We start from the raw sequence: 19,231 nt of genomic DNA on the forward strand, positions 1-19,231 counted from the left end.
GTATACAGTGGTTCCTCGTTTATCGTGGGAATTACGTTCTAAAAATAACCTGCAATAGGCGAATTCCGCGAAGTAGTCAGCGTTATTTTTTTACAATTATTATAGATGTTTTTAAGACTGTAAAACCCCTCACTACCCACTTATACACTTTTCTGGAACAGGCATTGCCATTTTCTCACTTTTCTCTCCTGGTAAACACTCTCTTTTTCTTTTGAGTGAGAAAATTATAAACAGACACAACGCAGAACACAATGCGCGGTGCTCTCCCTTCGCTCACTGCCTCCAGGGGTACAGATGCGGGACCCGCAAAGAATCCAAGTCATGGCCACGGAGCTCTGCGGCTGTGGTTACTGAGATCATGCAGCAGGCCGCTGCGGATTTTTTCCGCAAGAAGTCTATCCTTGCTGGCTGCCGGAGCGCTCCTCATCAAAACAGCGAGTTGTGGTCTCTTGGACCTGTTGCCAGAATTGGCTGCAGCTCCGCACAGCAGAGAGGGGGGTGGTGTGAGTGGCCCGCTGTGGCGCTTACCGAGCCTGCAGACTCAGTAAGAGCATCGGAGGCAGTGAGAGCAATCACAGTGATGCCGACCGGTTGCCACGACCGGCCCGCCTTGATAAGGACGCAGAACACAATGCGCTGTTAAAAAAAAAAAAAAAAAAAAAAGAAGCATGCAAAATTGCACTAAAAAATCAGCGAAACTGTGAGGCCTCGAAAGGTGAACCGCGTTATAGCGAGGGACCACTTTAAAAATTGCACATTCTTTGTTGTTGTTATTATTATAATATTAATTGTATATAGGGTTTTCCCAGGAATAATCACACTAAACAAAAATATACTCCAGTGATGAAAGATTGATGACAATAATAAAAGTACACTGCAGCAATGTGCAAAAATCCTAAATTTACGAGCGGATTAAAAAAATCAAATGTTCTCACGGTATTACTGTAGTGTTTCAACGCTGTGGGCCTCGAGTCCATGTTCATCTGTGTCAGATAACATCTAGTATGTCATCCAACACACACATTATTTGTCCATCTTGCTATTTGGAATTTAAAGTCCTTTTGGTACACACCACAGGCTGAGGGCTTCCTGCTAAAGTCCAGTTTGCGTCTCCATCTGTGTGCATCTGGTGATTCCTTTTGTCCAAATGGCATCAAATGACAGCCAATATGTTCTCCAACACCCTTCTATTTGTCCATCTTGCTTATTTTTTGGAATTTAAAAAGTCCTTATGTTGAGTAACAGCGCACAGTTTTGGTCTGGTACTGAGTTTGTCTACATTGCGAAACTCACCTCCAGGAAAATACCATGTTTAAAAAGTGAGTTCCTAATATAGCGAAAAAGGTATAACTTTTACTCTGGTGCAACCTTTTGTTTCCTTCCCCCTCTTTTTTTTTTTTTTTTTTTTTTTTTGATACAGTGCATCTGGACTTTTTCCACATTTTGTTAATGTTACAGTCTTATTCCAAAATGGATGAAATAATTTTTTTTTTCCTCCAAATTCCTACACACAATACTCCATAATGACAGTGATCATCCTTGAGATGTTACTACAGCTTAATTGGAGTCCACCTGTTGTAAATTGAATTGTTTGGACACAAATTCGTCTAAAGTTGTCAGCTGCCTTTGACACAGTGGGCCACATGATCCTGCTGTGTCATCTCAAGCAGTGTGTGGGCATTACAGGATCTGCTGTCAGCTGGTTCAGTTCCTACATTAAAGAGCGGAGTTTTTCTGTACAGTTGGGTCACTTTTCTTCAGATGTAGCCCCACTGACCTGTGGAGTCCCTCAAGGCTCCATTCTAGGTCCTCTTCTTTTTCTTTTTTGTATATGTTGCGTCTTGGCAGTGTCTTTTGAAAATACCAAATTTCTTTCCATTGCTTTGCTGATGATGTCCAGATCTACCTGCCACTAAGGTCACTTAGGCAGTGACCCAATGCAGACATTATTGGATTGTTTGAGTGAGGTTAATTCAGGCGTGAGTGATCCATTAAATCTTAATGAATTCAAGACAAAGATTATCCTGTTTGGGGGAAACACTTCCACAGCCTGCTCTGCTGATATCCAGGCCCCCTGAGTTCCAACATTCAGTCTTGTGTAAGGCACTCTGGGGTGATTTTTGACAACCATTTTAAATTTGATAAGCAGATCAGTGCTTTTGTTAAAACAAGTTTTTTTTCCAACACTGTCTCTTAGCCAAGACCAACCCTATTTTTCTAGGATTGACCTTGAGAAGGTTAGCCATGCCTTCATTACTTGTAGGTTAGATTATTGGAACTCCCTGCACATTGGCTTGGATCAGACCCAGTGGTGGGCACAGTTCCGATAATCCGATAGATTACTTTAAAAACCATTATTGGACTAAATATCTTCTGATAAATTTTTGTCCAATAACTTTTAGGACTGAGAACGTAGTAAACAAAGCTGAACAGTGACAAACATTTTTATAATTTAAAATCATTGAGCACTTACCTTTAAAAGTTTCCTAACAGATGTATAGTTTCTACCCTCTGAAAACAGAAGAGAGCTGCTTCTATGAAAAACTGCTCTATCCTCTGCAGGCAAAGGAGAACCAATCACCAAAAAAGAAAAATCATTTTGTTAACACCATACTGATACGCTGGCAATATCACCCAAGTCATCCAGAGGCATACACATTTAATTTATGGTTCAAATTTAACCAAACTAATTTCGGACAAGTTATTTAAATTACTGTCACATCTGAAGTTTTATAAGTGAAAATATCAGATATATGTTTTAGTTTTAAAGTAATGCGCTAATTTTGAAGGTTTTAGTGAGCACATGCTGTGCCCAGTGCATTATGGGTAGGATAAGGTATTCTCAGTACGTTCACAGACAGGACAATGCATTTCAGACACTCGGTTTCAGGCTCCATGGACAACAGCATTAAACTCTAGTGCCTAAAATCTTGTGAATATATTCTCTGGGTTTATAGATGTTGTTATTGTATTTGCATTTGTTTGCATTCCACGCATCTTAAATGTAGCAGACACGGATTATCTGGAATTTTGTTTTGGCAAGTTTTCACGGTCTCTACTACCATCTACTGGCCAGTAGTGTTCATGGCAGTATGCGTCCTGAAGCTGAGCAGACACTGTATGATATATTTAATCACTGTACTCAGTTTCAGTTCAAACTGTACCACAGAACCGCACTGTGTAAAAGTTCACTGCGCCCGATTTATGTTCTCACACACGTACGTTCAAAAACCACACGTCATACTCGTGTTTCCAGAAGCAAAAACGTAAGTTTTTTTTCAAACTTAATTTACAAAATCTCTCGATGGGAGACATCAAAGTTTAAAAACAAAACAACAACAACAGAAAAAAATTACAAGACAGCTCTGCGGTGTTTGCACATGCACAGTGCGAGCGGTTGGATGCTTGTAGCTCTTCAGCAGCAGGACACCCTCACGATGGCCGACCAGAATAATATCAAACAGGTTTGATTTTCATTTGACCATAGGATCGGCGATCAGGAGGTGGTCGTGAGATGTTAAACGCAGCTTGTTACTCCATGTACGTTACACGATGCAGGAGGCGCGATTAACCTGGAACTCGGTCCAAAAAATTCTCGCACGAATGAAAAATCATCTGAAAAAGGACCAAAACTTGCACAGTGTAAAGCCAACATTTATGTGTCAGGACAATATTGAGTGCACGTTTTACATATAATAAAATGTGTGCACAATATATAATAAAACGTGCGCACAGCACTAATAAAATGAGCGCACATTCTCTCCACATGCAAAACCTTTTGCGATGACACTTCCAGGGCTCCGTAAAAATGCCTGTTTTTACAAATAAAAAAATGGAATATTTTACAAAAGCACATTTATCTGTAAACACCAACACACGTCACATTAACATGTTGGTTTACATAATGAATGACTGAACCAATCAATGTTTAGCAGAGGCATATTTTACCCAGAATCCTTTGCGATTGTCTGTTTGTTACAAAACCTCGGAATTAGTGCATTATTCAACATTAAAAGATATATGTTATATTTTAACTTTGTACAAATGACAGAATTGGCATTAATGGAGTTATTCTATCAGTGTTAATGTTATTTATAAATCAAAACCATAAGTCAGCACTGCTTTATTTTCCAAGACCTCCGCCTAACCGTAGCATTGTGATTGGGTAGAGAGCTGGGCTTGGTGGCTGCGCTCAGCTTGCTTCTGTGCTTGAAGCTGTGTAGTAAACAAGAGCTTCCAGCAGGGGGCAAGATGTTCAAAGACAAAAGTGTGGGCTCATTGTTTGGGTCTGTTGTTACTTTTGATGCTTCCACAAGCGATTGTGGTGTTAAAACTCAAATTCAGTTTATTAGTAGTTACAAATGTACTAGAGACAATACTGGAATTTATCAGTTATCTGTAGCTTCCGATACATTTTTGGGTGGTTTATCGTTTTATCTTTATCAAAGATAACTTTTCAGTTATCTGATTATCTGTTATCGAAGTTATTTTTTTGGTTATCTGTGCCCACCACTGATCAGACCCCTCTCAACCACCTTCAACTTATTCAGAACGCTGCTGCTCGTTTTCTTTTGGGAAAGAAAAAGCGCGACAATATTACACTAGTTCTTGCCTCTCTCCACTTTAAATTTCTTTGAATTGTTTTTAAAGCCCTTAATGGCCTGGCCCCTGTATACCTTTCCAAGCTTCTGTTCCATTCCACCCAACCAGAGCCTTAAGGTCTTCTGACCTATTGTTGCGGGAGATGCCTAAAACCAGATTAAAGACTAGAGCTGACAGGGCCTTTGTGGTGTCCTGCCCCCAAACTCTGGAATAGTTTCCCCTTTAATATTACATTATTCCTTACCCTAGAGACTTTAAATCCTCTTTAAAAACCTACTTCTTTTCTCTGGCATTTCCGCAATGAGTAATTGCATCTCTATTTTTTATTCTTTATTCTATTTTTTATTCTGTTTTTATTAATTTTATGCCTGCTGCGATTTTGTTATTTTTAACTTATTAGTTATGACTGGGCATAACTAGGTGCTCATTTTTCTTTTTTGTACAAAACTTGGGTGGGCCGCTGTCATTTTAAATGTGCTTTAGAAGTAAAGTTGACTTGATTAGAAAGACACACACCTGTCTACATATAAGGTCCCACAGTTGACAGTGCATGTCAGAGCACAAACCGAGCATGAAGTCAAAGGAACTGTCTGTAGACCTCTGAGACAGGATTGTCTCAAGGCACAAATCTGGTACAGAAATGTTTCTGCTGCTTTGAAGGTCCCAGTGAGCACAGTTGACTTCATAATCCACAAATGGAAGAAGTTCAGATCCACCACGACTCTTCCTACAGCTGGCTGCCCGATGGTCACTCTGTCAGAGCTCCAGCATTCCTCTGTGAAATGAGGAGAACCTTCCAGAAGAACAGCTATCTCTGCAGCAATCCACCAATCAGGCCTGTATGGTAGAGTGGCCAGACAGAAGCCACTCCTTAGTAAAAGGCACATGGCAGTCCATCTGGAGTTTACCAAAAGGCATCTGAAGGACTCTCGGACCATGAGAAACAAAATTCTGTGGTCTGATGAGACAAAGGTTGAACTCTTTAGCATGATTGCCAGGCGCCATGAATGATTGGAGAAAACCAGTCACCATCCCTACAGTGAACTATAGTAAGTGGCAGCATCATGCTGTAGGGATGTTTTTCAGCAGCAGGAATGAGGAGACTAGTCAGGGAAAGATGAATGCAGCATGTACAGAGCCATCCTGATGAAAACGTGCTCCAGAGCACTCTTGATCTCAGACGGGGGCGACGGTCATCTTTCAGCAGGACAATGACCCTAAGCACACAGCCAAGATATCAAAGGAGTGGCTTCAGGGCAACTCTGTGAAGTCCTTGAGTGGCCCAGCCAGAGCCCAGACCTGCAATCCGACTGAACATCTCTGGAGAGATCTGAAAATGGCTGTGCACACCGACGCTCCCCATCCAACTGATGGAGCTTAAGAGGTGCTGCAAAGAGGAATGGGACAAAACTGCCCAAGATAGGTGCACCAAGCTTGTGGAAACATATTCATGAAGATTTGAGGCTGTAATTGATGCCAAAGGTGCATTGCAAGCTACTGGGCAAAGGTGTGAATACTTATGTACATGTGATTTCTTAGTTTTTATTTTGAATAAATATACAAAAAAAAAGCTTTTTCATGTTGTCATTATGGGGTGTTGTGGTACAGTTTTGAGGGGAAAAAAAAAAAGAATTTACTCCATTCTGGAAAAAGGCTGTAGCATAACAAAATGTGGAAAAAGTGAAGAGTTGTGACTACTTTCTGGATGCGCTGGAAATGCGACTTATACTCCGCTGTAACTTAATACTAAGGAAAAATAGGTAAATACAATTGAGCTTTACTGCAGGCTGCTACAATTTGAATTGATTGCATTATTTCGTGTCAAACTCAAAATAATCTTTGGAAAAAAAAAAAAAAAAACGAATTTCATAGTTTTCCCAGTTCCCACTGCTGCTAAAATGTTAGGATTTATAGGACAGGGTTTTTTGTTGTTGTTGTTGTTGTTTTTTTTTTTTTTTTTTACACATGCATGCACACGCGCGTGCGTGCATCAAAGGTTGTAAATGAGGCCCCTGCTTCAGGAAACACTGAGGTGCTGCAGATGCTCTCTTATGACGTAGAGTTTTATGTTTGAAAGCCTGCTGACTGATAAGTGATGATAAACTAAATGGGGAGTGCAAAAACACAGTTAATCATCTGGTAATAAAACTTGTTTATTTTGCTGATACATGCAATAAAAATACAAACCACAATTTTGAAAATAGTGTTTCATAATGTGAAATTCTGCTTCTATTCCATCTATTTCCATCATTAATTTTTATATATATATATATATTATATATATATATATATAAAAGTGGTGGCCAAGTGGTTAGTGCGCTTGGTTTCAGTGCAGAAAGTTTCCCGGTTCAAATCCCACCCCTGCCACATTTCTCCATGTGAAGTGGAGTTGCGTCAGGGAAGGGCAATCCGGTGTAAAACCTGTGCCAATTCAACATCCAGATCCACCTTGGATTTGCTGTGGCGACCCCGAGTGCAAACAAGGGAGCAGCCGTAGGGAGTTACTTTTTTACACACACACACACACACACATATATATATATATATATATATATATATATATATATATATATATAAAGCCTATCCCTGTGGTCATAGGGCTAAAGGCTGACTACACCCTGGACTGGACAGGACGCTATTCTATCGCAGGGCCACAAACAGACAGACAAACACTATTTAAAGTCTCCAGATCACCTTCATGTCTTTGGGAATGGGAGGAAGCCTGGAGCAAAAACAACACACAGAATGGAGCAGGTGGGAATCGATCCCAGACCTTCTTTTTGTGAGGCAGCAGTTCTATGCACTAAGCCCCCCCATGCAGCCACAAACATAAATGCATTACAAATAAGACAGTATTGTAGTTAATGTCCCCCACCACGGGGTTGTTTTATTATCACTTTAGAATCATTGGAAGTGAAGCACTGTGCTTGCCACACATTCTTTAATTTCAGCATCACTTTGCTGTTCTTTTGTATATTTATTCTCATGCTTCTTTGCAGGCTTGCGAGCATGTTGGCTTCACTGACACTCATGACAGGCAGGTGCTGGTGGGTGGAGAGTGCCAGGTGTGTGAGTGTGTTGTCCACCAGTTACTCAATTATGGACAGACATATGAAAAAAATTGTGTTGCCAACAAGCGATGTACATGCTAGTGCACAGACTGAACATGCGCCAGGTGTAGTCTTTAAATATGAATTCATAATTTGAGATGGATGCACAGTCTGTCCTACAGATGTGACACCACTTGTGATGTCTTCTTTTTCTTGTCAACTTAAGCAGTGTTCTGAAAAACATCTTTTGAATGTTTCAAAGCAGTGTTTTGAGTTGCCATGAATAATTTGCATTTTTGGAGAATTTTTTGTGGTATCATCCCGAGTCACACCTCCTATCCACTCATCATTTGGTTTTGTTTTCCTGATCTCTTTTAAATGTCATCCTATATTTGGATAACATATTGACATGTTGTCTTTGTGGTTGCTGGTTTTATTTGTTTACGCACATGAAGTCAGGTGCCACATCCAGCGGTGGCAGACACATCTATGGGGTATTACATGAGCTCAACAAAGTTGCTGTTTCATTTGATTTGGCACATCAAAGTTCACCAGGTTTTATCAGTTTGTCTCCTTCAATTGGAGATGTTCAAGGTGAGAGCATTTATTCATCACTCACTGAAACACTCATACGTTTGTAGAAGTCCTACACTGTTGCAGGTGCAGGAAATACTTTAGTGGCTATTAACGTATCGAGGAGGTCAACCCAATGCAAGTCTACATGTGGGAAAACCCTGTGACTTCAGGAGAATAAATTAGCAGCGTCAGCAGTAACAGAGAGGTTGGCAGCCCTACCAAGCTTGTGGGAGGTGAAATCAAAATGTGCTCATAAACAGGCAATTATCCTAGAATTCTGTTCTGAAGTTTGCATTGTCCTATAAGATCTGGATGTATGTGCAACAGGACTCTTGCCAGAGAGAGAGAGAGATAAAAGTTTGCAAATAAAATGTCTCACTGGAGCAATTTCTCTCAACTTGTCGTGCGTTACACAGAAATAATTATCTGTATTGTTGTTTCTGCATTTTCATAGCAAAAAAAAAAAAAGAAGTAAAACCATTGCAACTTGTATTCCAGCGTTTTTAAACAAGCTTGATATGAAATCAGGTATTTTAATCCTGCAACAATCCAAGAAAAAGACAGCACAAGTCTTGGAGAGACTGCTTTTGTTTTTTTTTAACCAAACAGTTACCTTACATTTTCCATTTGTGGAGATGATGTAGTCCATCAAATAAAACACAAATCAGTTTTTAAAAGGGTTCTGAATCAATTAAAAAAAAAAACTGAAAAGGAAGAGGTTGGGGCTGAGCATAAACTCCTGAACTCCTGCTGAACTCCAGTGGTGAACTCCATTGTTATGGTCTTTGGAATTTTTTTATTATTATTTTTATATGTATTTACCCCTGCTGGCTCACTGGTTGTTCAGGGTTTAAAGCTACAGTGTGGGGATTAAGTGCCATCTAGTGGTGAGGTTACAGATTACATTATGCCGTTGTCAGTCAGGATTTTGTTTCCCTTCACGGTTTCACTTCTTTAATGACGGGGATTCATGATGCTGCATTGCCTTCTCTTGTAATAACAATCTGTATGAATTTCCATTTCTTAAAAATAAGGGTTCTTCAACTTTTTAGCCTGCATTAACTACCAGTATAGCGGAGCACCCAAGATTCCCCTTCTTGTTCTTTAGTCTTGTGGCTAGTCTGCAAAATGTGCAAGGACTAAGTACTGTATGTCCCTTTTTGGCCACAATATTATTATGGCGGTGCAACATGGTGGCGTCCTTGAGAGGGCCTGCTCCCATGAAGGTCTCAGTCTAAACTTATGAAAACTGTGATTCCTTGTTGCAGATAATTACACACTAATTAAAAGATTATCAATGCTGCATCCCATTTCTGTAAATGACATCCCTAAATCCTGCACGCTGTAGCTTTATTTTAACTGTAGAGTGGTGCTCTGTATGTGTTAGGACATTTAGATTTTGTTTTGCATTTACGTCATCATTAAATACAATTTTAGTATATTAAATGAAAAATGCAGCCTTAACATATGTTTTGAAAACGACTTTTCTACATTAATGCAAAAGAGTCATAGGAGTGCAGAATTGTGGAATCACTTTTATTTCAATTTATAGATCAAGAGGCTTCACATAGAACATCACTGAAGCTGACAAAGAAAAAGTTCAAGCAGGAACAAGATTGGGTTGAATTTTCTCATGTCAGATATAATTTGTATCACCATTTTTTTTTTATTTTTTTTTTTAATAAAATGTTTGAATACAAGAATCACTCTTGATTATTTAATCACAGTATGAACATCAGTAAAATGGCAGGAATTTAAGCTTTTATTAACGGGACTTTATTATTTATTTTTTTTTACTCATTTGTTGGCTGATGTTTTTATTCTATAGCAACAATGTTGAAAGTCACCCTAATTTGATGCACACTTAAAGTTAGCTTTAACATCATAATATTAATCACCATGCACTCTCAAAGCTATAAAATGAAAAGGTTTAGCTAGTCCATGCAGAATTTGATGATTACACTTCAAGGTTAGCCTGCGTTAGCGTCCTAAGAGGATTATTTCAAAAACTATCATGTTCATAAAAATCTATCTGCAAACATTGCCGTTTTGCAAAAGTCTTAAAGGTAGTTACTGTGATTTACATTCATGTTAACATTTTGTTAGGTGCTTTTTCGAACGTTGAACCATTTCTACTTTTTGAAATGCATTTTAACATTTCAAACATTGAACATTTTGTATTTAATGTCAACATAGATTCTTGGTAGCAGTGCTATGTACCTTATGTACTTTGATTGCATGGGATGTGACCATCGATTTCTATTTAATCCACTACATGGCGGATGCAGCATTGTGAGCTATTGCCAGCAGCCGCCATCTTTGTTAGCATTATTCCCGCGTCGTCAGGCATCAGATTAAATAGAAATCTATGATGCGCTGACTTAAACTTGGTTTAAAGTGATCTGAAAATGTGTTTTGTATAGAGTTCGGGTGCAGCGACAAGCTAACAGGGTTGTCAGCTGGTTAAATAACTAATAATAAAATTGTGGAGTGAGCTTTCATAAGTGCATATTATATGTAATAGTAATGATGTGGGGGAAATAACTGGAATTGCTGAATAAAGATTAGAAAATTATTTATTTTGTGTCGATCTGTATTCTGTTAAAGTAGTGACTTCAGTTTTATTGCTTGAATACTTTGTCGTGATAAATATTCACCATTCATTCAGCAATTCAGTTAGAAGTCTTGCTTTCATAAGTCTCAATTTATTACTTTTTAAATTAGCCTCGGGGTTTTTTTCTTTGCATCAGGTTTTCCATCCTGAGATATTCTGTAAGAGCAAATTCATAGAATGAAAATGTTTTTTCTATCAATTTGCTGGGTCACATCATGACAGTCATTTTGACATTGTACGTATATTCTACTAATATAACACGAATGAGATTAATTTCTCCATGATATACTCCATAATCCAGTGAAGTGTTTTCAGATTTCTTTCAACTTGATCCAGAAATTATTGAATAATCTTACTTTCACCCTGGGCTGGTGTGGCTGTTTTATTTATTTGATATTTTCACGGAGAAGCGCTCCGTAAAAGCGGCACCACAGGTGGATTAATAGCAGACGTCAATATTAATATCTTTAATATGATGTGAGCATGCAAAGCTCTTACTTTCACCCCTGATTATTTCCCATCTTTAACTTAAGTTCATAATGAAATTAATTAAGGATCAGATCAGTATCTTGTGTCGCGGCAGATATAACTGATGGTATTATTTTCTAACTGGACTGTGACGAACAAATTAATTCAAGTTATTATATAAATAATCTGATCCTCTTCTGTATTTGTTTTAACAAATAGTGGCTGTACAAATGTGGGGCTGCGTTTGAATAAATGTAAATGTAACAGCACAGTAACAGCACTGAAAATGCAGATTTATGGTGAAACTCTTTAAAAACATTGACATGCCCACATTGATTTGGTTGTCAGACACTAACCAAGATGGCACCACTCTGGCAACAGCCAGCGAATGAGTGGATCGCCCTGGTCCCTCCCATCTAGTGAGTAAATAGAAATCACTTTTTCTTTTTTTTTATGGCAATCCAATCTGTATTCCTCATCTCCTTGAGCCCGTTAGATGTCTTGCCGCACTCTGGACACAGGATGTCATCACGCTCGGTCAGAAAACCGCGTCCAACCAGAGACACGGAACACTTCCTTACAGTTGAAGCAGTCGTTATGCCACTGGCGCTCCTCAAAGGAGATGTACTTGCTTCCTCCAAGGCCTGCAGGAGAAGAATATGTGTGGGTCAAAACAAAGAATTTCAATTTTTTTCCAATTTATTTCATTATATAGCGCCAAATCACAACAGAGTTGCCTCAAAGCGCTTCACACAGGTAAGGTCTAACCTTACCAACCCCCAGAGGCAACAGTGGTAAGGAAAAACTCCATCTGAGGAAGAAACCTCAAGCAGACCAGACTCAAAGGGGTGACCCTCTGCTTGGGCCATGCTACAAAACATAAATTACAGAACAAATCACGGGCGAATATACAAGAAATGCTATTGGCGCACAGGACAGGAGGATCGCCAATATGAATACAACTCCCATCTCTAGATGGAGCTGCACCTTAAACAGAGAAAAACAGAATCAGGCATCAGAAAGACAAAAAAATACTGTATAATTTGCCAGCATTAAACAAGAAAAACAGAGAAATACTAAGGTGATCGCCGGCCACTAGCCCTAAACTTCACTAAAGACCCAGAATTTAGGTAAAGTTGAGGCTGCAGCCCGCTCCAATTATTAATAAATGAATTAAAAGAGGGAAAAAGTGTAAACAAAACTGTACCAGTATGCTAGCCATATGAAAGGGAAAATAAGTGCGTCTTAAGTCTGGACTTGAAAATCTCCACAGAATCTGACTGTTTTATTGACGCAGGGAGATCATTCCACAGAACAGGGCACGATAAGAGAAAGTTGCTGTGACCCGCAGGTTTCTTATTCACCTTAGGGACACAAAGTAGTCCTGCACCCTGAAAACGTAAAGCTCAGGCCGGTACGTAAGGTTTAATTAGGTCAGCTAGGTAGGGAGGTGCCAGTCCATGAATAATTTTATAGGTTAGTAGCAGAACCTTAAAATCTGATCTCACTGGGACAGGAAGCCAGTGAAGGGATGCCAAAAATGTGTGTAATGTGGTTGCACTTTCTGCTTCATGTCAAAAGTCTGGCTGCAGCATTTGAACCAATTGGAGACCCCTAATGCTAGACCTTGGCAAACCAGAAATTGCAAAGAAACATGCAGAGAACCTGTTGTTTGTTGGCTAATCAGGCAGGACTGGTAATTTGTAATTACCACTTATGGGAGTGTGCAAGAGGCACACTTCTTGGCATAAAGGTTGCAGAAGCAGTTGAGGCAATAAGCAAAATCGTCTCTGGAGGTAAACCGCTGTCCCGAGAGCTGCTGCTTGCAGCTAGTGCACAGGAAGCAGTCCTTGTGCCAGGGCTGGTCACGGTAGGTCACGCCACCAGTGGTGATGGGCTACAAAGACAGATTGGCATAGTTACAGATACGTAATTACATACAAAACCACGGCTGCCCGAGTTTCTACCACTAGTAAGCGGCGGCGACGTACCTTCTTGCAGTGCACACACTGCATGGCAAACTGTTTCTCGTAGCAGGGCACACAGTAGTTGTGGTTTTCCTTGGGGATGAAGCTTTTGGTGCCAATGGGTTGCTGGCACCTCTGGCAGGTGAAGCAAGTCTCGTGCCAGCTGTTCCCCTTGTGCTCCATTTTCCTGGAGCCTTCAGAGCAACAGGGAATGAGTCGGAAAACAGAAATACACTTATTCAGACAATAATAAACAGATTTGCCTTTATACTGTGTACCTGGAACTTACAGATCCTAAATATTCATTCTTCCACATTTTTTTTTTTTTTTTTTTGCACACACACACTTTCAAACTGCTAATTCATCAGTAATGTACAACATGCACACTGTCATTACTGCATTGTATCTGCTGTTTTCAGTTTTAAATGTGCGTTCTATTCCAATGTCATTTGTATAGTTCTTACATTTTTCCATGCTGTTGCATTTATTTTGTGTCCTTTTTTAGGATTTCTTTTTTGGGGGGGTGGTACACAGCTGCTTACTTCTACCCAGTGGATGCCATTACATTTATTTCCTTTATTCCGAATACTAACAGTAGTGTTCAGAATAATAGTAGTGCTATGTGACTAAAAAGATTAATCCAGGTTTTGAGTATATGTTGGGAAGGTGTCGTAGCACGGACCCACAACAGGGGGCGCAAATGAACGGACAATGAATAAGCCAAAATGTAACAATTTAATGTTGTGATAATACACTAAATTCACAGAAATCTGCACAGTGAATTGACACCAGGTGACGTGTGGGCAGGCTCGAAGATAGAAGACCCCCGACGAGAGAGAAGCCGCGTCCCACACGGCTTCCACCACCAACGGTCTGAAGAACATCGGAGCCGCCAAGTCCCGAGCCCCCAGGTGGCCTCTTTCTTCGGCTGTCGACCCTGGTACTGCTGGCAGAAAGCAGAGATAAGATGAATGAGTGTGAGTCCGCACACTCAGTAATCCACAGTCCATACACAGTTAGGAGGGAGCACCTCCACCTCCAATCACACACTCGTGCAGCTCCTGGTTAACCACTTATCGGGTTGGGGTGTGAGGCGAAGCCGTCGCTGTCACACCAAACGCCAATTCCCCAGACAAGGCAACACTCCAGGAAAACGGCTGCAACAGAAGTTCAGGTTATTACACACAAAGTGTCAGTCAGCAGAGAAATTACCTCTTCAGTAGTTGCGATTTCTCAGCGAGGAGGTGGAGTTGCAGTCCGGCTTTTATGGTGGTGATGATGATGATGAACGAGTGACAGCTGGTGCAGAGGATGAATGACAGCTGTCACTTCTTCTGGGTCTGGTGCCCTCTCGTGCTTGGAGCCCGCACTCCAAGCAGGGCGCCCTCTGGTGGTGGTGGGCCAGCAGTACCTCCTCTTCAGCGGCCCACATAACAGTATATTTCTTATTGTTACATGGGAAACAAGGTACCAGTAGATTCTCAAAATCCAACAAGACCATGCATTCATGATATGCACACTCTTAAGGCTATGAAACTGGGCTATTAGTAAAAAAAAAAAAAAAAAGTAGAAAAGGGGGTGTTCACAATAATAGTAGCATCTGCTGTTGACGCTACAAACTCAAAACTATTATGTTCAAACTGCTTTTTTAACAATCCTGTGAATCACTAAACTAGTATTTAGCTGTATACCCACGGTTTTTCATGATTTCTTCACATCTGCGAGGCATTAATTTTGTAGGTTTGGAACCAAGATTTTGCTTGTTTACTAGTGTGCTTGGGGTCATTGTCTTGTTGAAACACCCATTTCAACGGCATGTCCTCTTCAGCATAAGATAACATGACCTCTTCAAGTATTTTGACATATCCAAACTGATCCATGATACCTGGTATGCGAAATATAGGCCCAACACCATAGTAGGAGAAACATGCCCATATCATGATGCTTGCACCACCATGCTTCACTGTCTTCACTGTGAACTGTGGCTTGAATTCAGAGTTTGGGGGTCGTCTCACAAACTGTCTGCGGCCCTTGGACCCAAAAAGAACAATTTTACTCTCATCAGTCCACAAAATATTCCTCCATTTCTCTTTAGGCCAGTTGATGTGTTCTTTGGCAAATTGTAACCTCTTCTGCACGTCTTTTATTTAACAGAGGGACTTTGCAGGGGATTCTTGCAAATAAAATAGCTTCACACAGGCATCTTCTAACTGTCACAGCACTTACAGGTAACTCCACACTGTCTTTGATCATCCTGGAGCTGATCAATGGGTGAGCCTTTGTCATTCTGGTTATTCTTCTATCCATTTTGATGGTTGTTTTCCATTTTCTTCCACGCGTCTCTGGGTTTTTTGTCCATTTTATAGCATTGGAGATCATTGTAGATGAACAGCCTATAATTTTTTGCACCTGTGTATAGGTTTTCCCCTCTCCAATCAACTTTTTAATCAAACGATGCTGTTTTCTGAACAATGTCTTGAACGTCCCATTTTTCTCAGGCTTTCAAAGAGAAAAGCATGTTCAACAGGTGCTGGTTTCATCCTTAAATAGGGGACACCTGATTCACACCTGTTTGTTCCACAAAATTGACGAACTCACTGACTGAATGCCACACTACTATTATTGTGAACCCCCTTTTCTACTTTTTTTACTAATAGCCCAATTTCATAGCCTTAAGAGTGTGCATATCATGAATGCTTGTTGGATTTGTTGGATCTACTGAAACTACTGGTACCTTGTTTCCCATGTAACAATAAGAAATATACTGAAAACCTGGATTAATCTTTAGTCACATAGCACTACTATTATTGTGACTACTATTATTGTGAACACTACTGTATTCCTACTGTGTGCTTCTGCAGCTACAGTGTAGATTTATCTTTTTTTTTGACATGGTTACATGTTTAAGCCCCATTCTCACTTTCACAGTTATGCATCCTGGATGTTCACATTTTGAAATCTGGTTGACACCTTGAAAACCCTGAGACGTTCTGGGACAGCGTCCTATGATGAAGCCTGATATTCCATGCTGTAGTCTTGTTTTAACCATGGTGGGATTTTCAAGATGTTTGAAAATTCCTTTTGTCAGTTCCAAACTTTGACGTACTTTTATAACCCCTTGCATTTCTGTGCAGCCTGTTGCATTTTTATACATGCAGGTTTTCCATTAGCAAGAGGGTAAGAGTTAATACGAGCGGTCCAGCACGTTGTATCATCAGACTTTGCCCTGGATCATCTTCGTGGACTGCCGTGATCTTCACACGCCGGTTTGTCACAGTTGTACAGTGCGACCTTGTGGGACACATATCCTTGAAGGTGAGAAGAGGGCATAACTTGAAGTTCACTGCAAATCTAAATATTCAAAGAAGAATTGTCCTTGTCCAGCCAGTTTTAATATTTGTTAACTTAAAGCATCCCCGTGAATAAACACAACTGTTCTGGAAACTAACTTCCTGCAGACCATTGACCAAAGGCAAGGCAAAATACAAGCAAAGGCTGACTGATGAATGCAGAATTAGAAGATCTCCAGTGTTTAAAATAAAAGTTGTACGTTAAAAATGACAGAATCCATATTTAGCTTTCCAGATTGCCCAAGAATGCAAGAAAAATGCAATATATTTTTGACAATTTGGGGGGACTTGGTTGCACATGCCAAAGGCAAGGCTCTGCTGGGGGCTCTGCCTTTGGCATGTCCACCAAGTCACAACTTTCCACCCCTGATTCGCCAGAAGCTAAATCTGCCCCCGCAGACTGGTTTGATTGTTCTGGCATCCTCTGATTTGTCTGGTGGTCATCATTAGCAGAATGTTAATGATGTCGTGGGTGATGGCTGGTAGTGGAGTTACAGGTGGTGTAGGGGACGTGTGTTCTGTCATTCCTGCAAAGTGTTTTGTTGTACTAATTGCACAACCATGAAATAGTGGGCACACTGAACGGTGTTAAAATGCAAGGCTTCCTCATTTCATAGTGACACCATTTTTTCAAGTTGGCAATTACATTTTTTACCCAAGGCCAAATATGGCCATCAGGTATTGAGAAGACTTTGTGTTTGTCTCTCCGTCTGGGCTGTGTTCAACATAACTCCATTTCTATAACTGCCAGGGTTGTCAAATTCACAGGGAGCATTCTTGGGACGCAGATCTTGGACAAGTTCATAGATGGCTAACCTTGACCTATTTTAAGTGGTCAAAAGGTCACATTCTGTTTCCTATTCTTATGCTCATACGGCCGAGGGTATTTTAGCATTGCGCTATATTTCTATCTGTCATGTGGCCATTACTTAAATAAGCAAAATTTTAGTTTTTGTCCTGTTTTTGGTGGCCTTCCTACCCGGCATGATGGTTTTCTTGCACTCATGGCACTTGGAAGAATACTCATTGGAGTAACACTCGGTGCAGAGGAGCTGCTCATCCTTGGTGGAGAATGGTTTGTCCACCAGGGAGCGCTTGCACTGGAAGCATTTGAAGCAGTCCTCATGCCAGTGACGATCCTTGTAGGACAGATCCTGCAAGGGCATAGAATAAGCTGACCTTTAACATAATGAATAATTAGTCTTCCAAAACTTAAAAACACATTGTGTGGCATTTCCTACCCTGGTGTTGCAGCCAATGGGCTTGCACTCCTCACAGGTGTTGGAGTACAAACTCTCGTAACATTTCACACAGTAGGGATTCTCCTCTCTGAGGACGTACTTCTTCCCAAACAGGGACTCCTTGCAGTAATGGCAGTCATAGCGCTCAGTCATTTTGGCACTGGGCAGCTCACCTACCCCACCCCCCCCCTCCGTTGGAAGCCTAAGGACAAGTTGGAACATGTCCAGCTGTTAAACAATTTCTCAGCTCACTCAACTGAAAGCCGTCAAAAGCCGCCTGGTTTTTACAAATGGTTATCAACACGGAGGTGTTTTTCCTGTGCCGCCACACAGCGCCGGCTGCGTCACGACGCGCGGACCCGTCCGCACGTCTTTCATTAATAAAATCTCCTTTAACAGTGGAATGTCCGGATAAACTGCTGATCCCGACCTCTTCTGAAAGTTCTCTGTTCTGTCACGACATCCTGGGTCAACAGAGGCTTAAATTTGGAAGCTTTCAGCTCGAAACAGGCAGACAGCGGCGGCTCAGGGCGCGTCGCGGCGTCCCGCTCCATGGGCAGTCCTTAAAGCGACAGCAACAGTCCATAATCTCTCATCAGCCGTTAAAATTTTCACAGAAAACCAGCTGAATTTCTCGAATGGTGTCCACTTCGATGTGCCTCACAGTTTTTGAAAAAAATTTGATCAAGCAAAGCGCCAGTCTCACAGGAAGTTCTCAGACAAACAGATTCCGACCGGAGGGGTGGACCACTCACTCAGCCAGCCCACAGGCGAATGACGTAACCGACAGGCGTGAAAAAACTCACGCATGCGCACGAGGGTTCAAGGTTGTCTGATGTAATCGCACGCGATTCAAATCCATATAGTTTTTGAAAAAAATAAAAAGGTAAGTTAGTTTTATCACAGACCTCGTATATCTGTATCGTGTCACCTCCTAAAAAATGCATTTCTGCCAGCTCTGTGTGCTTGTGCTTCATTTGGAAACATCCAGAATTCTGTATTGTTGGAAATATCCCAGAAATGCTGACATCAGCACTGAATGTAAAAATCCGTGTTATTGTGTTTCCCATTTATAGAAGTGAATAAGAATCTAATTTAAACTCAAAGTCATATTGGTGACTTAATGAACAGTAGATGCAGCTTTACTTGTATCATATTTTATTTAAGACACTATCAGTTGTTAGAAAAACACAAATTGTTGAAGTCAAATGTTTAGATAAATGTAGAGAGACTACGGTCACAGTCCAGTGCAACTATGTGGTCTTATTAAATTGTAATAACACTGTATTCTGTTCCATGTGACAGACTGTGTATTATACATTTTTCATCTTGCCAATATGGGAAATAGACTTTTGAAAAGACT

The 19,231-nt window shown here is 40.6% G+C and overlaps 1 protein-coding gene across 1 annotated transcript; it reads right to left on the reverse strand.

Moving 5' to 3' along the window:
- Positions 1–11,838: 11,838 nt before the first annotated feature.
- LOC117525337 (four and a half LIM domains protein 2-like) lies at positions 11,839–18,040 on the reverse strand. The gene is made up of 5 exons (XM_034187175.1): positions 17,869–18,040; positions 17,607–17,781; positions 13,302–13,471; positions 13,033–13,207; positions 11,839–11,954 (listed from the first exon to the last, which is right to left on the reverse strand). Exons 1-5 carry the CDS (start codon positions 18,019–18,021, stop codon positions 11,839–11,841), a joined length of 789 nt encoding a protein of 262 aa, XP_034043066.1. The 5' UTR covers positions 18,022–18,040.
- Between the last annotated feature and the right edge of the window lie 1,191 nt (positions 18,041–19,231).

This window comes from Thalassophryne amazonica, chromosome 14, assembly GCF_902500255.1.
Source record: "Thalassophryne amazonica chromosome 14, fThaAma1.1, whole genome shotgun sequence".
In the NCBI taxonomy this organism is placed as follows: domain Eukaryota; kingdom Metazoa; phylum Chordata; class Actinopteri; order Batrachoidiformes; family Batrachoididae; genus Thalassophryne; species Thalassophryne amazonica.